Source organism: Mustela lutreola, chromosome 13 (assembly GCF_030435805.1).
Source record: "Mustela lutreola isolate mMusLut2 chromosome 13, mMusLut2.pri, whole genome shotgun sequence".
In the NCBI taxonomy this organism is placed as follows: Eukaryota; Metazoa; Chordata; class Mammalia; order Carnivora; family Mustelidae; genus Mustela; species Mustela lutreola.
This window is the reverse complement of record NC_081302.1, coordinates 85,717,414-85,737,393: the sequence shown is the minus strand read 5'-3', so window position 1 is coordinate 85,737,393 and position 19,980 is coordinate 85,717,414. Positions and strand designations below refer to the sequence as shown.

The window sequence follows — 19,980 nt, the reverse complement described above, 5'->3', positions numbered from 1 at the left end:
ATGCAGGAAGTAGAGGAGCTGTTGGAGGAGGAGACCCAAGTTTAGGTTGGGCAGTTTCTTGTGCCTTGGGATCCAAAAAAGAGGTCTCAAAAAGAGTTTTAAGAAGATGAAAACTGATAAAGAGCCTTGAGATTTGGTGTTCAGCAAGTCATGGTGCTGACAGTGGCTTGGGTTCAGTGGTGAGAATGAGCACAGAAGATGCTGAGAAGTGGATGGGGAAAGAAAGTATGGCCCACCACTCCTGACCTTGGTGCAATGGTATGGAGAGAAAGTTCCGGAGGGAAGGAGCATTAGGGGCTTTAAAGAGCAGAAAACAACTGAAGAGAAAGAGTTGGAAAATAAGAGAGGAGGGACCAATTAGGTGGTGTTGTCATGAGGGGTAACAGGAGTTCCCAAATCATGGTGGGAACGCAGTTCCTTTCTGATACAGATTGGTATTGCTACTAAGGCTATTTTAGGTGCCCCTGGTATTTCACCTTGTCCTTCATTTGATCCTCATTTGATTAGTTGCATTTCTCTACACCAACAGCAAGACAGAAGAAAGGGAAATTAAGGAGTCAATCCCATTTACAATTGCACCCAAAACCATAAGATACCTAGGAATAAACCTAACCAAAGAGGCACAGAATCTATACTCAGAAAACTATAAAGTACTCATGAAAGAAATTGAGGAAGACACAAAGAAATGGAAAAATGTTCCATGCTCCTGGATTGGAAGAATAAATATTGTGAAAATGTCTATGCTACCTAAAGCAATCTACACATTTAATGCAATTCCTATCAAAGTACCATCCATCTTTTTCAAAGAAATGGAACAAATAATTCTAAGATTAGATATTTAAAAAGAAAAGAACATTATAGGACATTGGGAATTATGACTTCTAACTAGATTTTTTAATAGGATGGTAGGATTATAGTTTTGTTTTGAAAAGTTATTCTTTGGTTTTTATAGATTGATACTGAGGCATTTATGAGTGAAATGATATGTCTAGAATTTGCTTTGGACTCTGAAGAAAATGAGAATACTTTGTTTTTCTGGAGAGATGTTTTGGAATCACAGAGCCATGTGATGTGATCACAGAGCCACATGACACATGTCAATGTGTCAACAAGCTCTTGTGGACACTTATTATTCATTAGGCTTCCTCATGCAGAATATGCCATGCCAATGTTGCCCCTTTACATGGCGGTTTCATGTGTTTGTGTGTGTGTGTCTTACCACTCCAGAGTTACCAGTCTGACTCACCAGCACCCACCATCCAGGCATCTGTGTTCAATCTGGAAATCCCTGGAGAGAAAGGTTTCCTCATCTGTGGGTGTGAAGCTGTGTGTACATATCTCAGTCATCATGGTCTGAAGGATTCAGATAATGAATGATTCCTTTGAGGCAAGCTTTGTGTGAGAGCTGCATCTGACTTCCTTAACCTCCTCTCTATAAGAGCTGAACTGACCCTGTGTCCTAAAGCAGACAAATCCTCTCCAAGCTAAGAACTGGGTGGGCTGCTAAGCTCAGCTTCTGCTCATTTGATGAGGATAGAAGAATCGGGGTTGAACTCCTGGACAACTCTACCCACACAACCAGCAGCCTGCCCACCAAAAGTAACCTACCCACACAACCAGCAGCCTGCCCACCAAAAGTAACCCAAACAATCTGAGGGTTTTGAAGGGGCGAGCGGTGGGAGGTTGGAGTACAAGGTGGTGGGTATTATAGTGGCATGGATTACATGGAGTACTGGGTGTGGTGCAAAAATAATGAATACTGTTATGCTGAAAATAAAAAATAAATAATAAAAAAAGTAACCCAACCAACTCACATTACCACGTGAGGAATGACCACATTGAGCCCAAGACTGAACAGAAACCTATAATGCAGATGAAGGCATAAGCAATGGGGCTAGTCTTTATTGAGGTTAGCACATTCATGTCAGCTGTTCACAACGATTGCAAATTGTCTAGTTTTAAAAAGCTTCCTACTTCCATACAGTTCTGTCTACATTAAGGAAGCAATAAAAATATTTTATACAATGAACAATTTCCACCTTAAGAGTATCATGATAGTTCATAAGTTTGTCAACAGACAATGCAAAACACTATTTACAACAAGATAGACTCTGTAAGTTCAAATTTTAGATACTTATGGCATAATTATAAAACTAACATCGTATGTTTTCCCATGTAAGAAAGACCAGTCATTATAAAAATACTTTATATAAATTCAAAGTCAGAACTAAAACATTCAATCCTATAAAAATATCTTTTACTAATCAAAGTATCAATTTCTATGTAAATGTTTTTTATCAACAACAGTTACACGTTTAAATTTTCAGGAAATACCTAGTATGTCGGACAGTCCACATAACATGTTAAAGTTACTTCAAGGCACAGTTGTAATCCTTTCTTAGTTTTCAGAGATAGACCACATATTTGATTTTGCTGCATATTAATGGAACAATTATTCTACAAAATGTTAACTCCAGTATCTATGTATTATGAAAGCATTTATAAAGACAAAATCTTCAGCCTATGGGAGGGATTTTTAGATAGGCATTGCCTTTAGGAGAAGGCACCACTTTTGTTATGAGTCAGCTACGTTGTGCTTTGAAATGTTTAACTGGGAAAGCCTGTGATGGCATTTTGACCACTATCTGAAATCAGCTCGTTCATTTCATTTTGCTTACTCTCTTTTAGGGCGTGATTGGGATGATTTCTTTGTGTTTGTGTTCTTTTTGATCTCCTAAAACATAATTTCAGCAGCAGGTAACACAACTCGGCCACGTTAAGCAGCATGCAAATCACAGATGCAGAAATCATAAAAATGGTAAACACGGTTTTCTCAGTAGGTCTAGAGATAAAGCAGTCGACAAGGTTGGGGCAAGGGTCAATCCCACATTTCAACACCCAAGGCAGATGGTACCCATTGTAAAGGAAGTAAAACACGTACATAAAGGATGCTTCAAAGATGATTCGGAAGAAGATACTGCTGGTGTACGTCCACCACAGGGACCCCTCTATCCGAACCTTCTGCTTTTTAATGTCTTCTAAGTCTTTGAATTCATTTCTTTTCTCTCCTCGCCTAAATTTGCGGGCAGCCTCGTGTCTGTAGTAGGCAACGTGCATCGCTACCAACAGGGCCGGGGTGGAGACAAAGATGAGTTGCAGGGCCCACAGCCGGATGTGAGACACAGGAAAAAAGTGGTCATAGCATACATTTTTGCATCCTGGTTGCAGAGTGTTGCAAACAAAATCTTCCTGCTCATCACCCCACACTTCTTGAGCAGCCACTACAAGGATCATGACACGGAAGATGAAAATTACGGTGATCCATACCTTCCCGATGCTGGTGGAGTGTTTGTTTACACCCCCAATGAAAGTGTGTAGGGTACCCCAGTCCATGTTGGCTTATTCCTAAACAGACAAAAATTAGCCAAGGTTAATTAATGGAAAGTTCCTTTGATTTTATAAAATAGTATAGTTATATTAGAGACCGGAGCAAATTTCTCTTAAAGTATGCTGCGGTGGGCACTTGGGTGGCTTAGTCAGTTAATTGGTTAAGCGTCTGCCTTCAGCTCAGGTCATGATCCCAGGGTCCTGGGATGGAGCCCCATGCAGGGCTCCCTGCTCAGTGGGGAGCCTGCTTCTCCTTCTCCCTCTGATCCCCACACCCCATTCTTGCTTCTCTCTTTCTCTCTAAAAGAAATAAATAAATAAAGTCTTTTAAAAAAGTATGCTGTGATATTTTTATAACTTCAACCTCCTAGGTTGCTGGTAGGTTTTCTGGTAGGGAATGCACTTAACAAACCAGCACCCTCAGACTGTTCAGGGCTCCCAGATGCTGCAGACCTTCACCAAAGCCAAGGAAGTGGAGCCGGGAAGAAGGAACCAGAGAAATAGTTTTGAAGGATTTAGAGCATACCAGTCTGTTCCAACTTCACCGGCCAGAAAGCAATAAAGGACTTTGAAATATTTATAGATCTTAAAACTTGTTCATATGCGATGGAGTAGGAAAAGTTTTAACACAGAATATGAAAAGAACATTTAAATTCCTAAGTCCAAACTAAAATTGAACCACTTACATTGTGGCAGAAATGAGAAAATGCAAATTATGGTTTTAACTTAGCCTAGACTTTAGGGAAACATATTAATTTTTTCAATGAAAATGAAATGATAGGCAGAATTCCACAGCTAAAGACCTGAAAAGGGTTGTTGGGGCTGGGGAAGGGTGCAGACAATTCATTAGTGTGTCATACAGTTCTGAGGGAGTCAGCTAAGGGAGGGAGAAACTTCCAGCAGCATTGAGGAGCTCAGATTTTCAAACAACAATAAGATGGAAGACAACCCAGATCACTATACACAAGAGGAGGGGCCCAGACTTGTAACAACAATGTCAAAAAATTTAATCAGTAATTGAGCCTAAAAAAAAAACATGAAAAAGAAAGAAAAATAAGATACTTGAGTCAAAAGAAAAGAAAGGGGTTGGAACAATAGAGCACAACGCAAAATTTTACCTGATAACAGAGAAAATGCAGACTATTCCCTACTTTATCAAAGAGAAATTATTTATTTATTTATTTATTTTTTTTTTTTTAAAGATTTTATTTATTTGTCAGAGAGAGGGAAAGAGAGCGAGCACAGGCAGACAGAATGGCAGGCAGAGGCAGAGGGAGAAGCAGGCTCCCTGCCGAGCAAGGAGCCCGATGTGGGACTCGATCCCAGGACGCTGGGATCATGACCTGAGCCGAAGGCAGCTGCTTAACCAACTGAGCCACCCAGGCGTCCCATCAAAGAGAAATTATTTAAATAATTATTTCTAAAAACATGAAACAAGAGAGGTATGGAGCTAGTACCTACCTTCTGAAAAAGAGATTCTCAATGCCCACAGTAAATATATCTTTGATCTTAAAAACTCATCTTTGGGGGCACGTGGGTGGCAAGTATATTAAGTGATCGACTCTTGGTTTTGGCTCAGGTCTGATCTCAGGGTCGTGAGATCGAGCTTGCCAGAGTCTTCTTGAGTTTCTCTCTCCCTCTTCCCCTGCGCCCCAGCCCCCACGCTCTCTCTCCCTCAAATAAATAAATAAATCTTTAAGACATTTAAAAAAAGTAAAAACTCATCTTGGATAATATGAATTATAAAATTGATTCTTAATTTATAATGAAAGTCATTATAATAAATTTTCCTAATTGTTGCTAATTGTTTTCTATCCTGGAAACATTTCAGGAAGTAGAAACACATTTTGATGTTTAAACATCAAGCTATTCACCTATCCTATTTGTTAATAAAATGAAGATGTTCTGTAATTAACCAATAAACATCCCACATTGCAATTTGGTTTAATTAAGGACCCAATCAACAAGTTTTTGATTTATCAAATAAAAGTTCACATTTTCTTACACCCTCCAAAGTGCAAAGAATTTAAATTCCTCCACAGGTAAGAATGCAGTTTTTCCGAGTTCTTTATCAACAGGCTTGTGAACAACAGCACACCTGTGGCCACCTATTACCTGCCCTTCTAGCAAGCAAACCAATCAAGGTGCAAAAGGACAACTCAGTCTGAATGAATCTGGAGAGGCTGAAGCCATGGGAGAGGTCAGGAGGTCAGAATTTCTTCAGAAGAATATGGTCCCAGCTTTCTAGAAGCAGGATTGTTGGCATCCATGCCTTAGGGCTTCTCCTTCTTAAAAAAACAGGGACAATTATGGCAGTAGTTTTATTTCTTTTGGATTTTCTGGGTGCCCAAATTACACATTCTGAAGTTCTATCCAAGTAGCAAAGCTGAACAGAAAATAATCTATTTTATAATACTTTTGACCTCCACTAAAAATCAGTAATTTCCCCGGGCTTTTAAAGGGAGAAAAAGAGATGCCTAGGTCACTAAGAAAAATGAGTGACTACGCCCAAATACAAGTGTGTCTAGCCTGCTGGTCACTCAAGACAATCAGGCTAAAGACAAACCACCTGATCTGCTCCTGCAGGAGCAACAAAGGCCCTATTACTTCTCACAGTAGAAATGACAGGAAGTGCTGCTCTCCATATTCTCTGTCCCTCCCTTGCTCTAAGTGCACTGCCCAGAAGCCATACAGTGAATGCGACCCCATGTTTCCTACAGTAAGAAATTCTCTTTCATTCTTCTGTCTAGTCCATATCATTCCTGAGGGTCTTGTGTATATGGGTCCTGTGTATCATTGTTTGTGTGCTAAGAGCAGAAGGACAGCTTGCCTCACAACTGTCAGGAGCCAGTCAGGGAAAGGGACTGCCCCAGACTTCCTGATACTTTGCTGCAGTCATGGCAAAGGCCTGGCTACCCCCAGGACACTCTTCCCACTGGAGGAGCCCAAGAGAGGAAGAAGCTGACTAGAAGATTCAGCTCCACTCTTCCTCCTGAACTGAACTTTCAGTGGGTTGAAGCCACTTCTGGCTTGAGGGGGAGGAGACTACCCACTGGGCCCAACCCACATCTGCCTCTCCCTGTAAAAACATAACTCCTGGGGTAGCTTTCCATCAATATTTGGGTTGTAGAAGATTTGAAGGCTGAACGCTCTTTGAAAATTACTTTCCAAAATAGCTGCATCCGTTGGAACCCTTTACAATTAGTATTAGTAAACAAAACACCTCCTTCCTTTCATGCTTTAGAAGGCTACAGCCAATGGGAGCAGCCTTTTCAATAAAAAGTAAAATATTAACTCTTGGTGAAAGAGAAGTTTATCTTAACTGGTGCCTCTCTCTTTCAAGGAAAGAAATACATCTGTCTAGCTTCCCTAGTCTTGTCTCCATACAAGACTGTGGTTATACTTCATGGCGCCTGGGTGGCTCAGTGGGTTAAGCGCACAACTGGATTTTGGCTCAGGTCATGATCTCAGCTCATGATCTGAGTCCTGAGATGGGGCCCTGCCTCCAGCCCCCACGTCTGGTCTGTGTTACTGATCTGGGAGCCTGCTTAAGATTCTCTCTCTTCTCTTTCTGATGCTTCCTTGCTTATGTACTCTCTCTTTTTCTCTATCTCAAAAAAAAAATGTGGTTACACTTCAAGTTACAAAGATAAACTGTCTTTGGTTTCATAGTATATCTAAATCAGGGTGAATAACTCCATGTTGCATTCTTGATACTAAAGCTCCAGTCTGGATACCTAGTTCTAAGAATAAGTAAACCATTAATCTTACCTCTGATGACAAACACAACATTATGAAGATAGATGGTTCCTTCCCTTTTACAATTCAAATAAATTAAGTAATAAAATTTCTTGATTGTTTTAAAACTTAAGAATTTAATCATAACCAGTTTGCTTAACAATGCTATTTTAGTTTCACTGATGACAGAACCAAAACTAAAGCTTTAAAATTATAGTCTTACCACTTAGCAGACACAAAAAGGGGGAAAGTGTCTTTCTAGAAAGTTCTATTTCCCTTTGGATGACCTTTTCAAAGTTATTCATTGAATATTTAATAGACTTGAGAACAGAACACATTTCTCATGATTTCGACATTAGCTTTGGGTACTTGAGGGGTTTTATATTGAGAAAAAACAATGTCAAAGCATAACAAGCACATCTGGGCCTTACTTCCAAGGACTCACAGCTTATTGGCCTGGAGAAGAATTAGATAAGGATCCCTCCTCAAGGGCTTCAGGCTTTCTTCTACACCATTTGATTGGCTAAAAGCCAATGTTGACAGTAATGATATGAATATAAATCTTTGCACAGTTTCAGTTCAGTGACGATGTCACCTGTGGATGGAAAAATCGTAGATGTGGCCATATTTCTTTAACTACTTCCCGTGTGTCTATTGCACGACCTTTGTGGGTAGTTTTTCTTTATCCCCAGAACTGTTATGAGGAAAGTCTAGAGACTGCCAGTTTCCTGAGGCTTCATACTTTGAATATCAATAAAATAAAAATAAAATCTTTAGTGTAGATTCTTTTCCTTATCAAAATAGTGATAATACCCAATCCCAAACCTCAAGCCCATTCCCTGAGCAATTGAGAAAAAGAGTAAGGGAGTTTGAGAAATTGGATATGCTTCTTTATCCCACAAATCAGCAGTCCAAAAAAAAAAAAATCTCAAATTCTCTTTTTAATCAAGAAGAATCTATGTCTGTTGTCTCTTGAAAGCTCAGGTCATTCAAGGGACAACCTTATCTCTGATTTTTAAATTTAATGACTCAAAATTTCATCAGCTGTCCTTTTAGAGTAACAGCTAGTGATAAAATGGATTTAGGATCTATGTACTTCTTCAAAATTAACTCAATAAGAAGGAAATAACTTTTTCTATGTACGGAGTCTAAATATAAACATGGACAATTCATAAAATTACATGCGTTTCTTAATCCATTTGAGGAGTCCAAGAGTTAAAACATTTTCCATTAAGCAATCTCTGTTTATTCAAGCAAACCTGTGTCCTTTCCAAAGATTTAAGTCTAACTTGAGTTGAATGACCATGAAAATAAAAAAGGAAAAGGTGCTCCATGGACTCAGTTCCATTCTCACGGTTCAAGCAAGTAAAACAGAAATCCTGATAAATTATAATGCAGCCACTGGAAATTATGGCCTCATGACCAAGACGCTTGTATTAAAAATTATTTTCCCACAATTTAATTCTATTTAGCATTTTAACTAATGTCTACAAACCACTCATAACTCCTGGATTATTCAGATTGAATCAAAGGTGCATGGTGAGGGTCTGCAAGTAAAAATTTTCCTTTCACTCTACTCAATTGTTTAGTCAGACTTCTGCAGTTCTTTTCTTTCTTAAAGCTGTTATAATTCAGAACATAAAAAGTAAGAAAAAGAAAATGAAGTCACTGTTACTCACTGTTACCAGTACAAGAGTTGGTTTTAAAATAAAAACATGAGTGAAGCTGCTGGACTGATTCGTGTCTTCCCAGTTAGGGTCACTGTCCCCACTGGCCCAGTGGGGGTCCCAACTCCCACCTCAGTTATGTCACAGGCTAGAGAGTGTTGAGGTTCTCTCTTCATAACTTCCTTGTTTCCTCTTTGGCAGGGTTCAAACAACACCCCCAAAGGCTCCACCTGATCCAAACAACAGACAAAGCTCTCCACAGGAGCAGTTTTGAGCAGCATCCTGCAATTCTAAGGAAACTGCTTTGGGGCAGGACATTTTCTTCTAGAACACTGGTTAGATTCTGGTTAGATTCTACTAGAACTGGGGCAAGAAAGAACTTCTATGGCATAAAGTCTACTGAAGGGAAAGAACAATGAATGATACATGATAACATTCAGTTCAAGCACTACACTGACAGTGAGACCTAGGGGACACTGCAGTCACTGGCCCTGCAGTGGCTGCACGCCTATACCCCCTACAAGCCTTCATAACTGCATTCAGGCCACACTCACCTGAAGTTCAATCCGGAAAGGAGGCCAGGCCCGTCAAAACATGCGATGCAAGGGAACACCTGGGACTCCTCTCCTTCACTAGACAGGAAGTACCTTCTGGTGCCTCCACCTTTTAACTGACATGTGTCACCAGTGACTCTTAATTATTGTTGTCCAGTAATTGTCCAGTAATTGCATTATTGTCATCTGCGTTTCCCAAGTTCCTTGGGCATACATCACGCAGCCAAACGGGTCAGTTCCACCTGGGACTTATCCACTAGCCCGGTTGAACCGGCTTTCCTTTTTCCCAGATCCAAGCAGGACTTCGTCAGGGTTGCACGAAAGCAAAGAAAACCCAAAATGCAGCAAAGGAAGTGGGGGAAAGGGGCACGGGTCCACACCCTGGCCACTGACACACACGAGGTAGTGTATTTATCAAACCTGTTGTGCAGGTCGAAGGGGGACCATCTAGGGTAAAAGTCAAACCCGTCCAACCTCTTTCCTTCTGGTGCGCAGAGGACTCCAGGAATCCGGTCGGGGCCCCAACAAACGCTCCATGATGCGGATCCACAGCAGATAAGGTTGCCCTGGGCAACCTCAACACGCGGACACCCACCCCTGCCCGCCGCCCAGCGATCGGAGGGCAACTATGCCCTGCAGCCACAGGGTCCACCATGGAGCGATCGCCCCCAAGATCGCCAGAGAGGTGACAGGCTGCCTACCTCACCTGCTCGGGGTTCTCCGGGGCAACTACTGCGGGCGAAGGGCCGAGATGGCGCCGCACGCCCACCGCCTCCATCACCGCGCCCCCAAGCCCGCCGCCAGCATTCAGGGGCGTCGTCCCGGTCGCAGCGTGCCTGGCTCCCGCTTACCTGCTCGGCGGAACTGAGGCCGGGGGTCCAGAATCCCGGGGCGCGGGGTTCTCCGCGCAGGGCGGCGCCTCCGCCCCAACCCGGCAGCAGGTCCGGTTGGGGCGCCGCGGACTCTTCGGCCGGTGTCGGGAATGCGCAGTCGGCGCTCCCGCTCGGCTTCGGGTGCAGGCCAGGCTCCCACCTGCAGCGCCTTTTAACTTCGCCCCACCCCGCCTCTGCCCTGACGCTTCCCGGCTGGCAGCGAGGCGCGAGAGCGCGGAGTTCCGACGCGCGCCCGCCCGCCCCGGGGCGCCGGGGGCAAGGAGGGCCCTCCCTCGGGGGCGCGGAGAGCTAGGGTCGAGTACGGGAAGCTGGGGGTGTAGAACTGGCCCTCCCTCAAGGGTGCGGGGAGCTGGGGGTATGGGTCGCAGGACGGGCCCTCCCTCGGGGGCGCCGGGCTCTGGGGGCTGGCCCGACCAGGTCTTGAAAGGGTGGGGGCGGCTCACGTCTCCTGGCGGATCAGGGGGTTCGCTGGCAGAGCCCGTGCTCCGGGTGGGAGGCCAGTAAGCCCGAAAGCGCCCTAGGGAAAAAGGACTGGGCGGTTGGGTCTGTAGCCCTTAGCGAGGTTTTCGAAGGAGGAGGACTCGCTGGAATCAGTGTTAGGGACAGGTTGTGTTTTTAACAGGACACATACTCCTTTTTTTCCTGGACACTTGCACTCTCTTATAGCCGTCCAGGTACTTGTGCAGGGCCTTCTCCTAGAGAGCAGCCTGCAGGCACAGTGACTACTGTTCTTTATTAATGACCATTTATAGGAGTTGAAGAGGTTATTTTTATTAGTTACCTCCATCCTTTGACACCTCCTCCAGGAGAAGCAGAGAGGCTTCCTCTGCTAGCCTAGCGTTCCACGTACAGACCCAGTTGGCGCCCTCCTTTCACAGACAGGGCTCAGAATGCCCAGGGTAGGCACAGGGTCTGGTGCTGGGACTGCTGGGATGGAAATGGTGGGAGCTGTTTAGGGACCTGGCTTCACAGGTTCAAACCTGTTCTGCATCAGACAAGAGGTGTATGACTTGCTCATTTCACAAAATTGGCTGGTAATACACAGTTGTTGGGTCATCTCTCATGCAACAGGACTAGTGGTGGTTCTTAAGATGCCTCTTTAAGGTCCTGAAAAATGAACCTAGGCTATTAAGGTCTACCTCCCGAAATATATATATATATATATATATATATATATATATATATTTGACAGACAGAGATCACAAGTAGGCAGAGAGGCAGGCAGAGAGAGAGAGGGGTGCTCTCTGCTGAGCAGAGAGCCCGATGTGGGGCTCGATCCCAGGACCCTGGGATCATGACCTGAGCTGAAGGCATAGGTTTTAATCCACTGAGCCATCCAGGCCCCCCTCCCCCGGAAATATTTTGAGGAGAACAAGATTCTCACAGAATTGCCCTGCCTCAGATAAGTTTAAAACATTTTGGGGGTGGGCCCTGGAATGTCCTTGAACGTAAGGTTGGTGACACACAAAAACCCGCTTTAGGCTTTTTCATTAGACAGAGTTTCTTTCTTAATGTACCCTGTGCCTTGAACGTTCCCTCAGTCTTAAGGGTTTGGCTGGTTCTCTCCTGCCCTCCTTTCTAGTCTCTCCATCATTCCCGCCAAACAAATGCACCAGCAGGGCACATCTGTTTGCATAGTAACATAATTCAATTGTAAAAGCATACTGTAAACCTCTTTGGGAATTACTAACAGTTTAAGCCTTTTTTTGCATTTCCACTACACTAAAGTACTTTGCACATAGTAGATGCTGCTCCTCGTGTATATGCGTATTGACTGGCAAAGCCCCAGCAACATAGCAGATAATCCTAGAAATGGCTTTTATTCCTAAAGCATGACTGACTACATTCCCACTCCTTAGAGCTGCTTCTGTGTAGCATTGTGTTTGAACACTTATCTTCTGGACCAAGGGAAGTTGTACCATGACCCTTCCAGGAACGAACTTTTGAACTGAAGTAGTAACAAAGAATGTATTAGATTTGCTCCGGTGCCCAAAAAGGGAACTATCTCAACACTGCAAAAGTATCTTTTTTCCTATTCGGTTTATCTATGGCTTTTCACTTTGCCTTTTAATGTTTAATCCCATCCAATTTTAACTTATCAGATGATCCTGTTGCAGTAGAAATTTAATATTGATTATCTAAATGTACAGACTTGTTGAGATGTTTCTTGAAAACTGCAAGTTAAGGATTTTATACTAATGAGAAAGTCACCTAGAGTGTTGACTGGTTTGTTGACCTGTGTGACAAACATGGCAAAAATTTTTGACCTGATTGCAACCTTACTCTTCACTAAACAGTATCACACAATTCTGAAGGCAAGCTTTTTGGAGTTCTGGTTGTAATCAGTGACATGAAACTCATTTGATTGATATCTTCCCTCTGCATCTTAAAGATTATTTCCAGAGGCCATAAATTTAATTATTTCCAGAGGCCATAAATTTAATCCGCACAGAATATGCGGAGTGTCGATCTTCCTTTGCAATACCAGGAGGTTTGAAAGGATGATGGTGAGGTAGTCTCTTGAAATTCTCTAAATTCTCTGGGTGACCTCTATTGCCTTTACAAGAGAACAAGGGAGACTTCAGCCCCCCACTCCCCACCAGTGTCCCCCATCCCATATTCCTCCCTTTTGGCAGCTGGTGCAGACTAACAGTCTAAGGTGGAAATACAGCACAGGGACTCTTCTTTGTAACGGACACAGTCCCAAACACCTGGAAGGGAGAGAACTGTATATAAAAACGAACAAATAAAAATTAACAAAAGCCTATATTGAGCAGGCCTATATTAGGCAGAGGACATGGAGGAGACAGTTTCTGTCTTAAGAGTTTTCTAGTTTGATTTTTCAAATCCATGTGCAGAAATATTGTAAAATGCTGTTAAAAGGATAGTATGATATTTTACAGGTTTCTGGGAATCTACTTTTGTGGGTCTTGGGTGAGCCCAGGAACTTTCGTTTTTATTGATTATCTTGAGTACTGCTGATAGAGGTGGTCTGAGAGCCATACTTGGAAACATGCTAGTTATGGATCTTCTTTGCCTTTTGATATTTTTGAAAGATTTTTCCCCCTTGTATTTCTTTTCATTTCATTTCAATCCCAATATAGTTAATACACAGTGTTATATTAGTTTCAGGTATACAATATGGTGATTCAACACTTTTATGCATCGAACCTAGAAACAGAGTCTTTTAAAAAATTATTTATTTATTTGAGAGAGAGAAAGAGAATGAAAGCAGGGGCGAGGGAGAGGGGCAAGCAGTCTCCCTGCTGAGCACAGAGCCTGCGGTGGAGCTAGACACGGGACTTGATCTCATGACCCTGACAAAATAACCTCAGCCAAAACTGAGTCAGACCCTTCACGGACTGAGCCACCCAGGCACCCCTAAAAACAGACTCTTAACTACAGAGAACAAACTGTTGGATATCAGAGGAGAGGAGGCTAGGCGGATGAGTAAAATAGGTGATGGGATTAGGGAGGGCACTTGTGGTTTTTAATTATGGTAAAATACATATAAACTCACCATTTTAACCATCCTTAATTGTACAATGCATGGAGACACGTAGTTCATTCAGAGTGTTGTGCAACCATCACCACTGTTTAGTTCTAGAACATTTTCATCACCCAAAAGGAAACCCAGTACCCACTGAACAGTCATTCCCCATTTCCCAGCCCCTGGTTAACTACTAATCTATTTTCTTTTGTCTCTATGGATTTTTCTGTTCTGGATATTTCATGTAAAGGGGGTCATACAATATATGTTTTTTTGTGTGTGTCTGGCTTCTTTCATTTACGTTAATGTTTTCAAAGTCCATCCATGTGTCAGTGCTTCATTCTTTTAATGGGTATAAATACCACATTTTATTTATCCGTTCATTTGTTGACAGCTACCTTGTGATTATTGCAAATAAAGCTGCTGTGAACATTCATGAGCAAATTTTTGCATGAACACTTATTTTCAAATCTTTTGAGTATAAGCCGAAAAACGAGAGGGACCTCTGGGTCATGTGGTCACTCTATGTTTAACTTGTTGAGAAACTGCCCATTTCCCATTGCAGCTGCACCATTTTACAATCCCACCACCAGTGTCTGAGGGTTTCACTTTTTCCACATCCTCACCCACAGCTGTTATTTTCCTTTTTCGTTTTTTGTTACAGGCAGCTTATGGGTGTTATGGGTTTATCTCATTGTGGTTTTGCCTTCCTTTTCTTTGATGTCTAATGACACTGAGCATCCTTTCATATGCTTTTTGGCCATTTGTATATCATTGGAGAAATGTCTGTTCAATTATGGATATTATAATGTGACAATGTGATTTCCAGATACTATCTCAACAAATACAGAGTTCCTATGATGGGCAAAATGTAGGTTGATGCCCAACTCTGGCAGTTCTGTGTTCCCTGTGGATTTTGCTGTGATGAGGCAAGGTTTTTTTTGTTTTGTTTTGTTTTTTATTTTTTTTTTTGAAGATAAAATATGTGCCTGTGACGGCTAGTGAAATTGGGAAGGGGTGCAGCAATGGTCTCACCCTGAAGCAGTCATCAAAAAGAATGTCTACCTGCCATTATTCTTTCTGGCTGTCGGCATCAGAAGCTCTGCGGCTTGCCTGAGATACAGGATACGACTCTACAATTGTTCTCTAGTCTTCCATGTTGCCCTTCAAGTAGATGAATTGAAAGGGCGCCTTGTGGTTTTGGTCCTTTTTTAAAAAAAAAATGATAATCCTTTTATTTTAAAACAGTTTTGGATTTCTAGAAAAATTGCAAAGATAATACAGAGAGTTACCACACACCCTCCCTGAATTTCATGGCCTGGGTGGGGTGGTAGGGCACAGAGCACTTGGGACAGTCTGCAGGCTGGCATGAGTGTGTGGCAGCAGGGATGAATGTGGTGTGTTCATGTGATAGCAGGTGGGGGTCAGGGACTGGCTGGCCTGGGTGGAGCGGAGTGCTTGTGTTGGGAATACGTGATCAGACAGGGCCAAAGTGTATGCCAGAGGATATCAGTCAGGAAGAATTTAAACTAGCTATGAAATGAGGAAGAGGGAGCACAATGACACTTGGAGTGAACTGAATCTGGCAATTTTAATGAAGTGTGCATTCATCATGAGTTAGTGCGATGTGACTGCCCAACAGCCATTGTAGTTTTGGGCACCATCAATACGAGTTTGGTGTCTCAGTGAGGTGGATGCTTCTCCTCTCTTTTCTAAGCTGTTGATCTCACCCAGTGGGAGTTGACACATTTCTTTACAGGGGAAACTAAACAGAATGGGCAGGCAGTGGGTTTCTATTAGGGGAGAAGTCAACCAGAGGCCAAAGGACTCTTAGCCAGGTGCCATCTGGATGGGGGACATACTGGAGGTCTGCAAGGTAGAGAAACATTGGTAACATAATCACCCTTGGGGAGGAAAAAAAGCTGAGTTCAGAGGTTCAGTTTTGAGCTTGAATGATCTAGAGAATCATATTTCTCTTCCATTGACAAAAAGAGATATTGGCAAAGGAAGCTGCCTTGGGAGTGAGTGATGTCTGGTGAGGCTAACTGTGTGGTGTTGGTGAAACACTGTTGAGGAAGTGTGGCTGAATGTCGGGAGTGAAACGCTAGATCTGGGAATTCAGTCTTGTTTCTTTTTTATTTTTCTTTTTTAAAGATTTTATTTATTTATTTGACAGACAGAGATCACAAGTAGGCAGAGAGACAGGCAGAGAGAGAGGAAGGGAAGCAGGCCCCCCGCGAGCAGAGAACCTGATGCGGGGCTTGATCCCAGGGCCCTGGGATCATGACCTGAGCTGAAGGTAGAGGCTTTAACCCACTGAGCCACCCAGGCGCCCCTTCACTCTTGTTTCTGACTTCCTCCTTACCATTCACTCCTGTCTACCCCATATTTTCCAAACTGTCCTGCATTTTTCTCAACTGAGGTTAAAATCCTATCCATCTTCCATGAACTTGCTTTTCTGCAATTGTTCTTTGAACCTTGTTTCTCCCCATTTACTCCTGGACAGGGATCTTCCCTCATGGACTCTCCCCAGCCCCTCGGTCCTGCACCTATGCTCCATGTGCAGCAGTCCCTCTGCTGCAGTTGTATATGCACCTGTTACCTCTCTTGCAATGATTTCCTTAACTGTTAACACATTTCAGGACAGAATCCACACCTTACTTACCTTTGTATCATTGCCCCTTCCCCACCCTTAGTAACACCCACCTAAGGCACAAACCATATCTGCTGCCTCTCTATAATTGATTGGAATAAATCAATCGCATTAAAGTGGAATTGAGTCAGTATATGATCACCACTTGAAAGACTGAATTCTATAGAAGGAATTGGGTGGGAGAGAAGGTGGAGGTGTAAACATTGAGATGGCAGGAAAGAGGAATTGGAGCCAGTAACAGGAGAGAAAATATGGAAATAGAGAGGCAGAAGGCTAGCCCAAGGAGGGGAAGAGTGCAGTAGTATGGCTGACTGGATGGGGACAGAGTATTCAGGAGGCATTGTATTAATCAGTATTCTCCAAGGAAACAGAACCAATAGTGTATATATATTATACATATACATATATGTATATATGTGTGTGTGTGTATATATATATATATATATATATATATATATATATATATATATATTTATTTATTTTAGGAATTGGTTCACATGTCTATGGGGACTGGCAAGTCCAAAATCTTCAAGGCAGTCCAGCAGGCTGGAGACCCAGGGGAGAGTTAATATTGCAGCTTGAGTCTGAAGACAGTCTGGATGCAGATTTCTCTCTTCTTTGGGGAACACTGGTCTTTTTAAGAAGTCCTTCAACTGATTGGATTAGGAGACCCAGCCACATTATGGAGGGTAATCTGATTTACTCAGTCTATGGTTTAACTGTTAATCACATCTAAAAAATATGTTAACAGAACATTTAAATTCGTGTTTGGGGCAGCTCATTGGCTCAGTCAGTTAAGCATCTGATTTTGGCTCAGGTCACGATTTCAGGATCCTGGGATGGACCACTGTGTCAGGCTCCCCGTTTAGTGGGAAATTTGCTTGTCCCTCTGCCCCTCCCCCTGCTTGTGCTCTCTCTCTAATAGATAAATAAAGTCTTGAAAAACAAAAACAAAAACAAAATTTAGATTCATGTTTGCCCAAATACCTGGGCTCTGTAATCTTGCCCAGCTTATGGATAAAATTAACTAACACAAGTGGTTGGTTCAGTCTTCCTCCCAGCAGATGAATCCTACCAAAGGGAACAAAGCTTTAGTGCCACCACAGTAGACAAGGTTACTTCTCCTTCAGGGATTAACAATGGAGCTGAGGAGCCAGCCAGTAGACAAGCAAGTGAAGTACAGCACTGAGGGCTGTGATAAGAGTGGTCAAAGGCAAAAAGCACCATAAATAGTACGACTATGGGAGCAAAGCAGAGGCTTCTGAATACAGAGGAGACTGGTTAAGACCTTAATTTAATGTCTGCCATGCAAGTCAAAAGAAACTACCACAAAAAGTTAACAATTATTTGTTATCCTGTCTGAGGTGATTTTACAAGTAACATTAATTCTCCCCAATGAATATGTGATATATTAATAGTAAGAAAAATAAAGATTAAAAAATAAACTAGAAGGGACTAGGGATATTGGAGGGTATGCCTTTCTTCCTTCTTTCTGTAAAAATAATAAAGACTATATTGGAGGCATTTTTCTAGGAATGTTCCCTTTGGGAAAGAAGAAATCACCTGCTAATAAGGTGTTGAATTAATTACAAATGTATCCTTCAGGAGCAATGAACTTCTTATATGGAGCTTTGTTTGTTTGCTTTTTTCCATGACCATTCTGCAAAATATGTCTCCTGACATGACACATAACCACTGCAGTCCAGGTATGTTACCAGCTGAAGGTTTCTGGGCAGGTTTCTGAGGTGAACATAGCATACCACCAGTTTTTTTAAATTGAGGGCATGGAGATAGGAGTTAAGGAATTTACCATGGAATATTAGAAGGCAACACGAATAAATTCACATTAACTGTGATAGGGAAATAAAAGCAGACAATTTAGGTCTATTCCCAACTCTACTTAGTAGTTTCCAAGTGGGCTTTTTCAATGACAGTTTTTCTAACTTCTGTGGCAGATGATCAAGATCAGTGAGCCTTCTCTGAGAAAGGCACTTGAGATCTCAAGTTTTTGTAATGTGGTTTGTCTACATGGGTTTCATCACTTGGGGACAGAAGTACCTGGCTCTGGGGTTCTGAACTCAGCTCACAGCAAATCGGAACACATTTTCAGCTGAGCTTGAGTATTTCTTCAGAGAAGACATTCTGAGTCTTGGGTGGGATTAGAGGAAATGCAAGAGGATGGGAAAGAAGGCCCCACGATCCCTCTGCTTTCCCGCACCCTAAAAATTCCAGCAATAGCAATGTGGTCCTTCTTTCTGCTTCCCAACCAAGAGCAGCCATACTCCAAGGGTGATATAATAATGTTTTTGTCACTTGTTAATAAATACCAAGGAACAGGCATTATCTCTACCTTCCAACAGTCCCACAAAGCAGTAATACTGTCCCTTGGGAGGCACTTGTGACTTAAGACACCTCCTAGCTAGGTGCCAGAATTAAGATTCAGACTGAGTATCATTCAGTCTCCAACTATATAATCGTTCCCTACAGGCTGCTACCTTTGAACGTGCCCTTCTGGAAGCTCCCCTTAGCCTCCACTCATCTGCTCTCTCTTGCCCCTAATTATACCTCTCCCTCAATGCTATATTTCACTACTTCTCCAATGGTGATTTTCACTACCCTTCTGCTTTTTAGTGTGGGGTGAGATGTCAGCTGGCTAATCAGTCTTCTGAGTGCTCTCTATGCTATTCTGGCTTTGGAAGACCTAATTACAGCTCCAATCCCAGCTTTTATTGTTATATTGTTAATGAATCCTGGACAAAAGAACTTGCCGTCTTAAAAATGTGAAGATGAAATATAACAGGTGAAGGTTCCTGATAGGACCTGGGCCCTGGGCGGGTCTGAAAGCGGATTTCTCCCCTTCCTCTCTTTCTCCTTCTCTGTCTTATTCTTACTCTTTCTTCCTCAGTAAAGTGGGGATATTTTAGCGTCTCAGTATTGTTGGGATCTTAAATGCGACCATGTGTATGAAAGGAAAAGCACAGTGCCTGAAATATAATAACAGCTCAATCTTTGCCCCATGCCATTTCGATACATTTCTTACTCAACAAAAAAATGTCAACAATTGACAATCTGCTTTCGTGTCACCTTCCCCCACCCTTGCCTGGTTCTCTCTTGTCTTGCCAGGTTGTAATTTGATGGTGTTCTTGCAACGTGAGTTTGGGGAAACAGCTTCCAATCTCAGCTGGGATGGTGCTTGTTTGAGGTTTGGTGGCCCCATTTGTTTCTGGGCTCCCTGTTGTGTCAGTTAGTGCCTTGGCTCTTTGGAATTGGCTTTCTGGGGGTGCTCCTGCCTCTTGTTCTCATAAGTGTCCAGGTTGTCTGTTTGAACCTGAAGACATTGCAGGGAGACTAGAATGTCCAGAGGAGGATTTGAAGAAAAGTTGGGGGGAAAAACTTGTGGCTCAAAGCTGCTCCATGGGTTTATTTTGCCCTCATTTATTGAAACATATTTCTCAGAATCTCTGTATTCCTCTATTTCATTTAGATCTGGCTGATTTAAAGCTGCATATCTGTCACTGTGAAGATTTAGGAGGCTTAATATTCTAGAGAACTTCTCCTGTTACAGTTAATCTTGCCTAGCTCATCCCACATTTTTCCT

At 42.5% G+C, this 19,980-nt stretch overlaps 1 protein-coding gene across 8 annotated transcripts; it reads right to left on the bottom strand.

Moving 5' to 3' along the window:
* Positions 1 to 1,874: 1,874 nt before the first annotated feature.
* Positions 1,875 to 10,575, bottom strand: GJB6 (gap junction protein beta 6). 8 transcript variants are annotated; one of them, XM_059144537.1, is made up of 3 exons: positions 10,198 to 10,575; positions 7,557 to 7,720; positions 1,875 to 3,405 (listed from the first exon to the last, which is right to left on the bottom strand). In XM_059144537.1, the coding sequence occupies exon 3, from the start codon at positions 3,391 to 3,393 to the stop codon at positions 2,608 to 2,610; it is 786 nt and encodes a 261-aa protein (XP_059000520.1). In that variant the 5' UTR covers positions 3,394 to 3,405; positions 7,557 to 7,720; positions 10,198 to 10,575; the 3' UTR covers positions 1,875 to 2,607. The 8 variants fall into 8 exon arrangements, with proteins under 8 accessions (XP_059000520.1, XP_059000519.1, XP_059000523.1 ...); XM_059144536.1 differs by having other exon boundaries at positions 7,571 to 7,720; positions 10,198 to 10,574; XM_059144540.1 differs by lacking the exon at positions 10,198 to 10,575 and adding an exon at positions 10,053 to 10,163 and having other exon boundaries at positions 7,571 to 7,720.
* Between the last annotated feature and the right edge of the window lie 9,405 nt (positions 10,576 to 19,980).

What these genes read in the sequence shown, in the direction of transcription:
- GJB6 (XM_059144537.1), bottom strand. Translation starts at nt 3,393, where the DNA reads ATGGACTGGGGTACCCTACACACTTTCATTGGGGGTGTAAACAAACAC.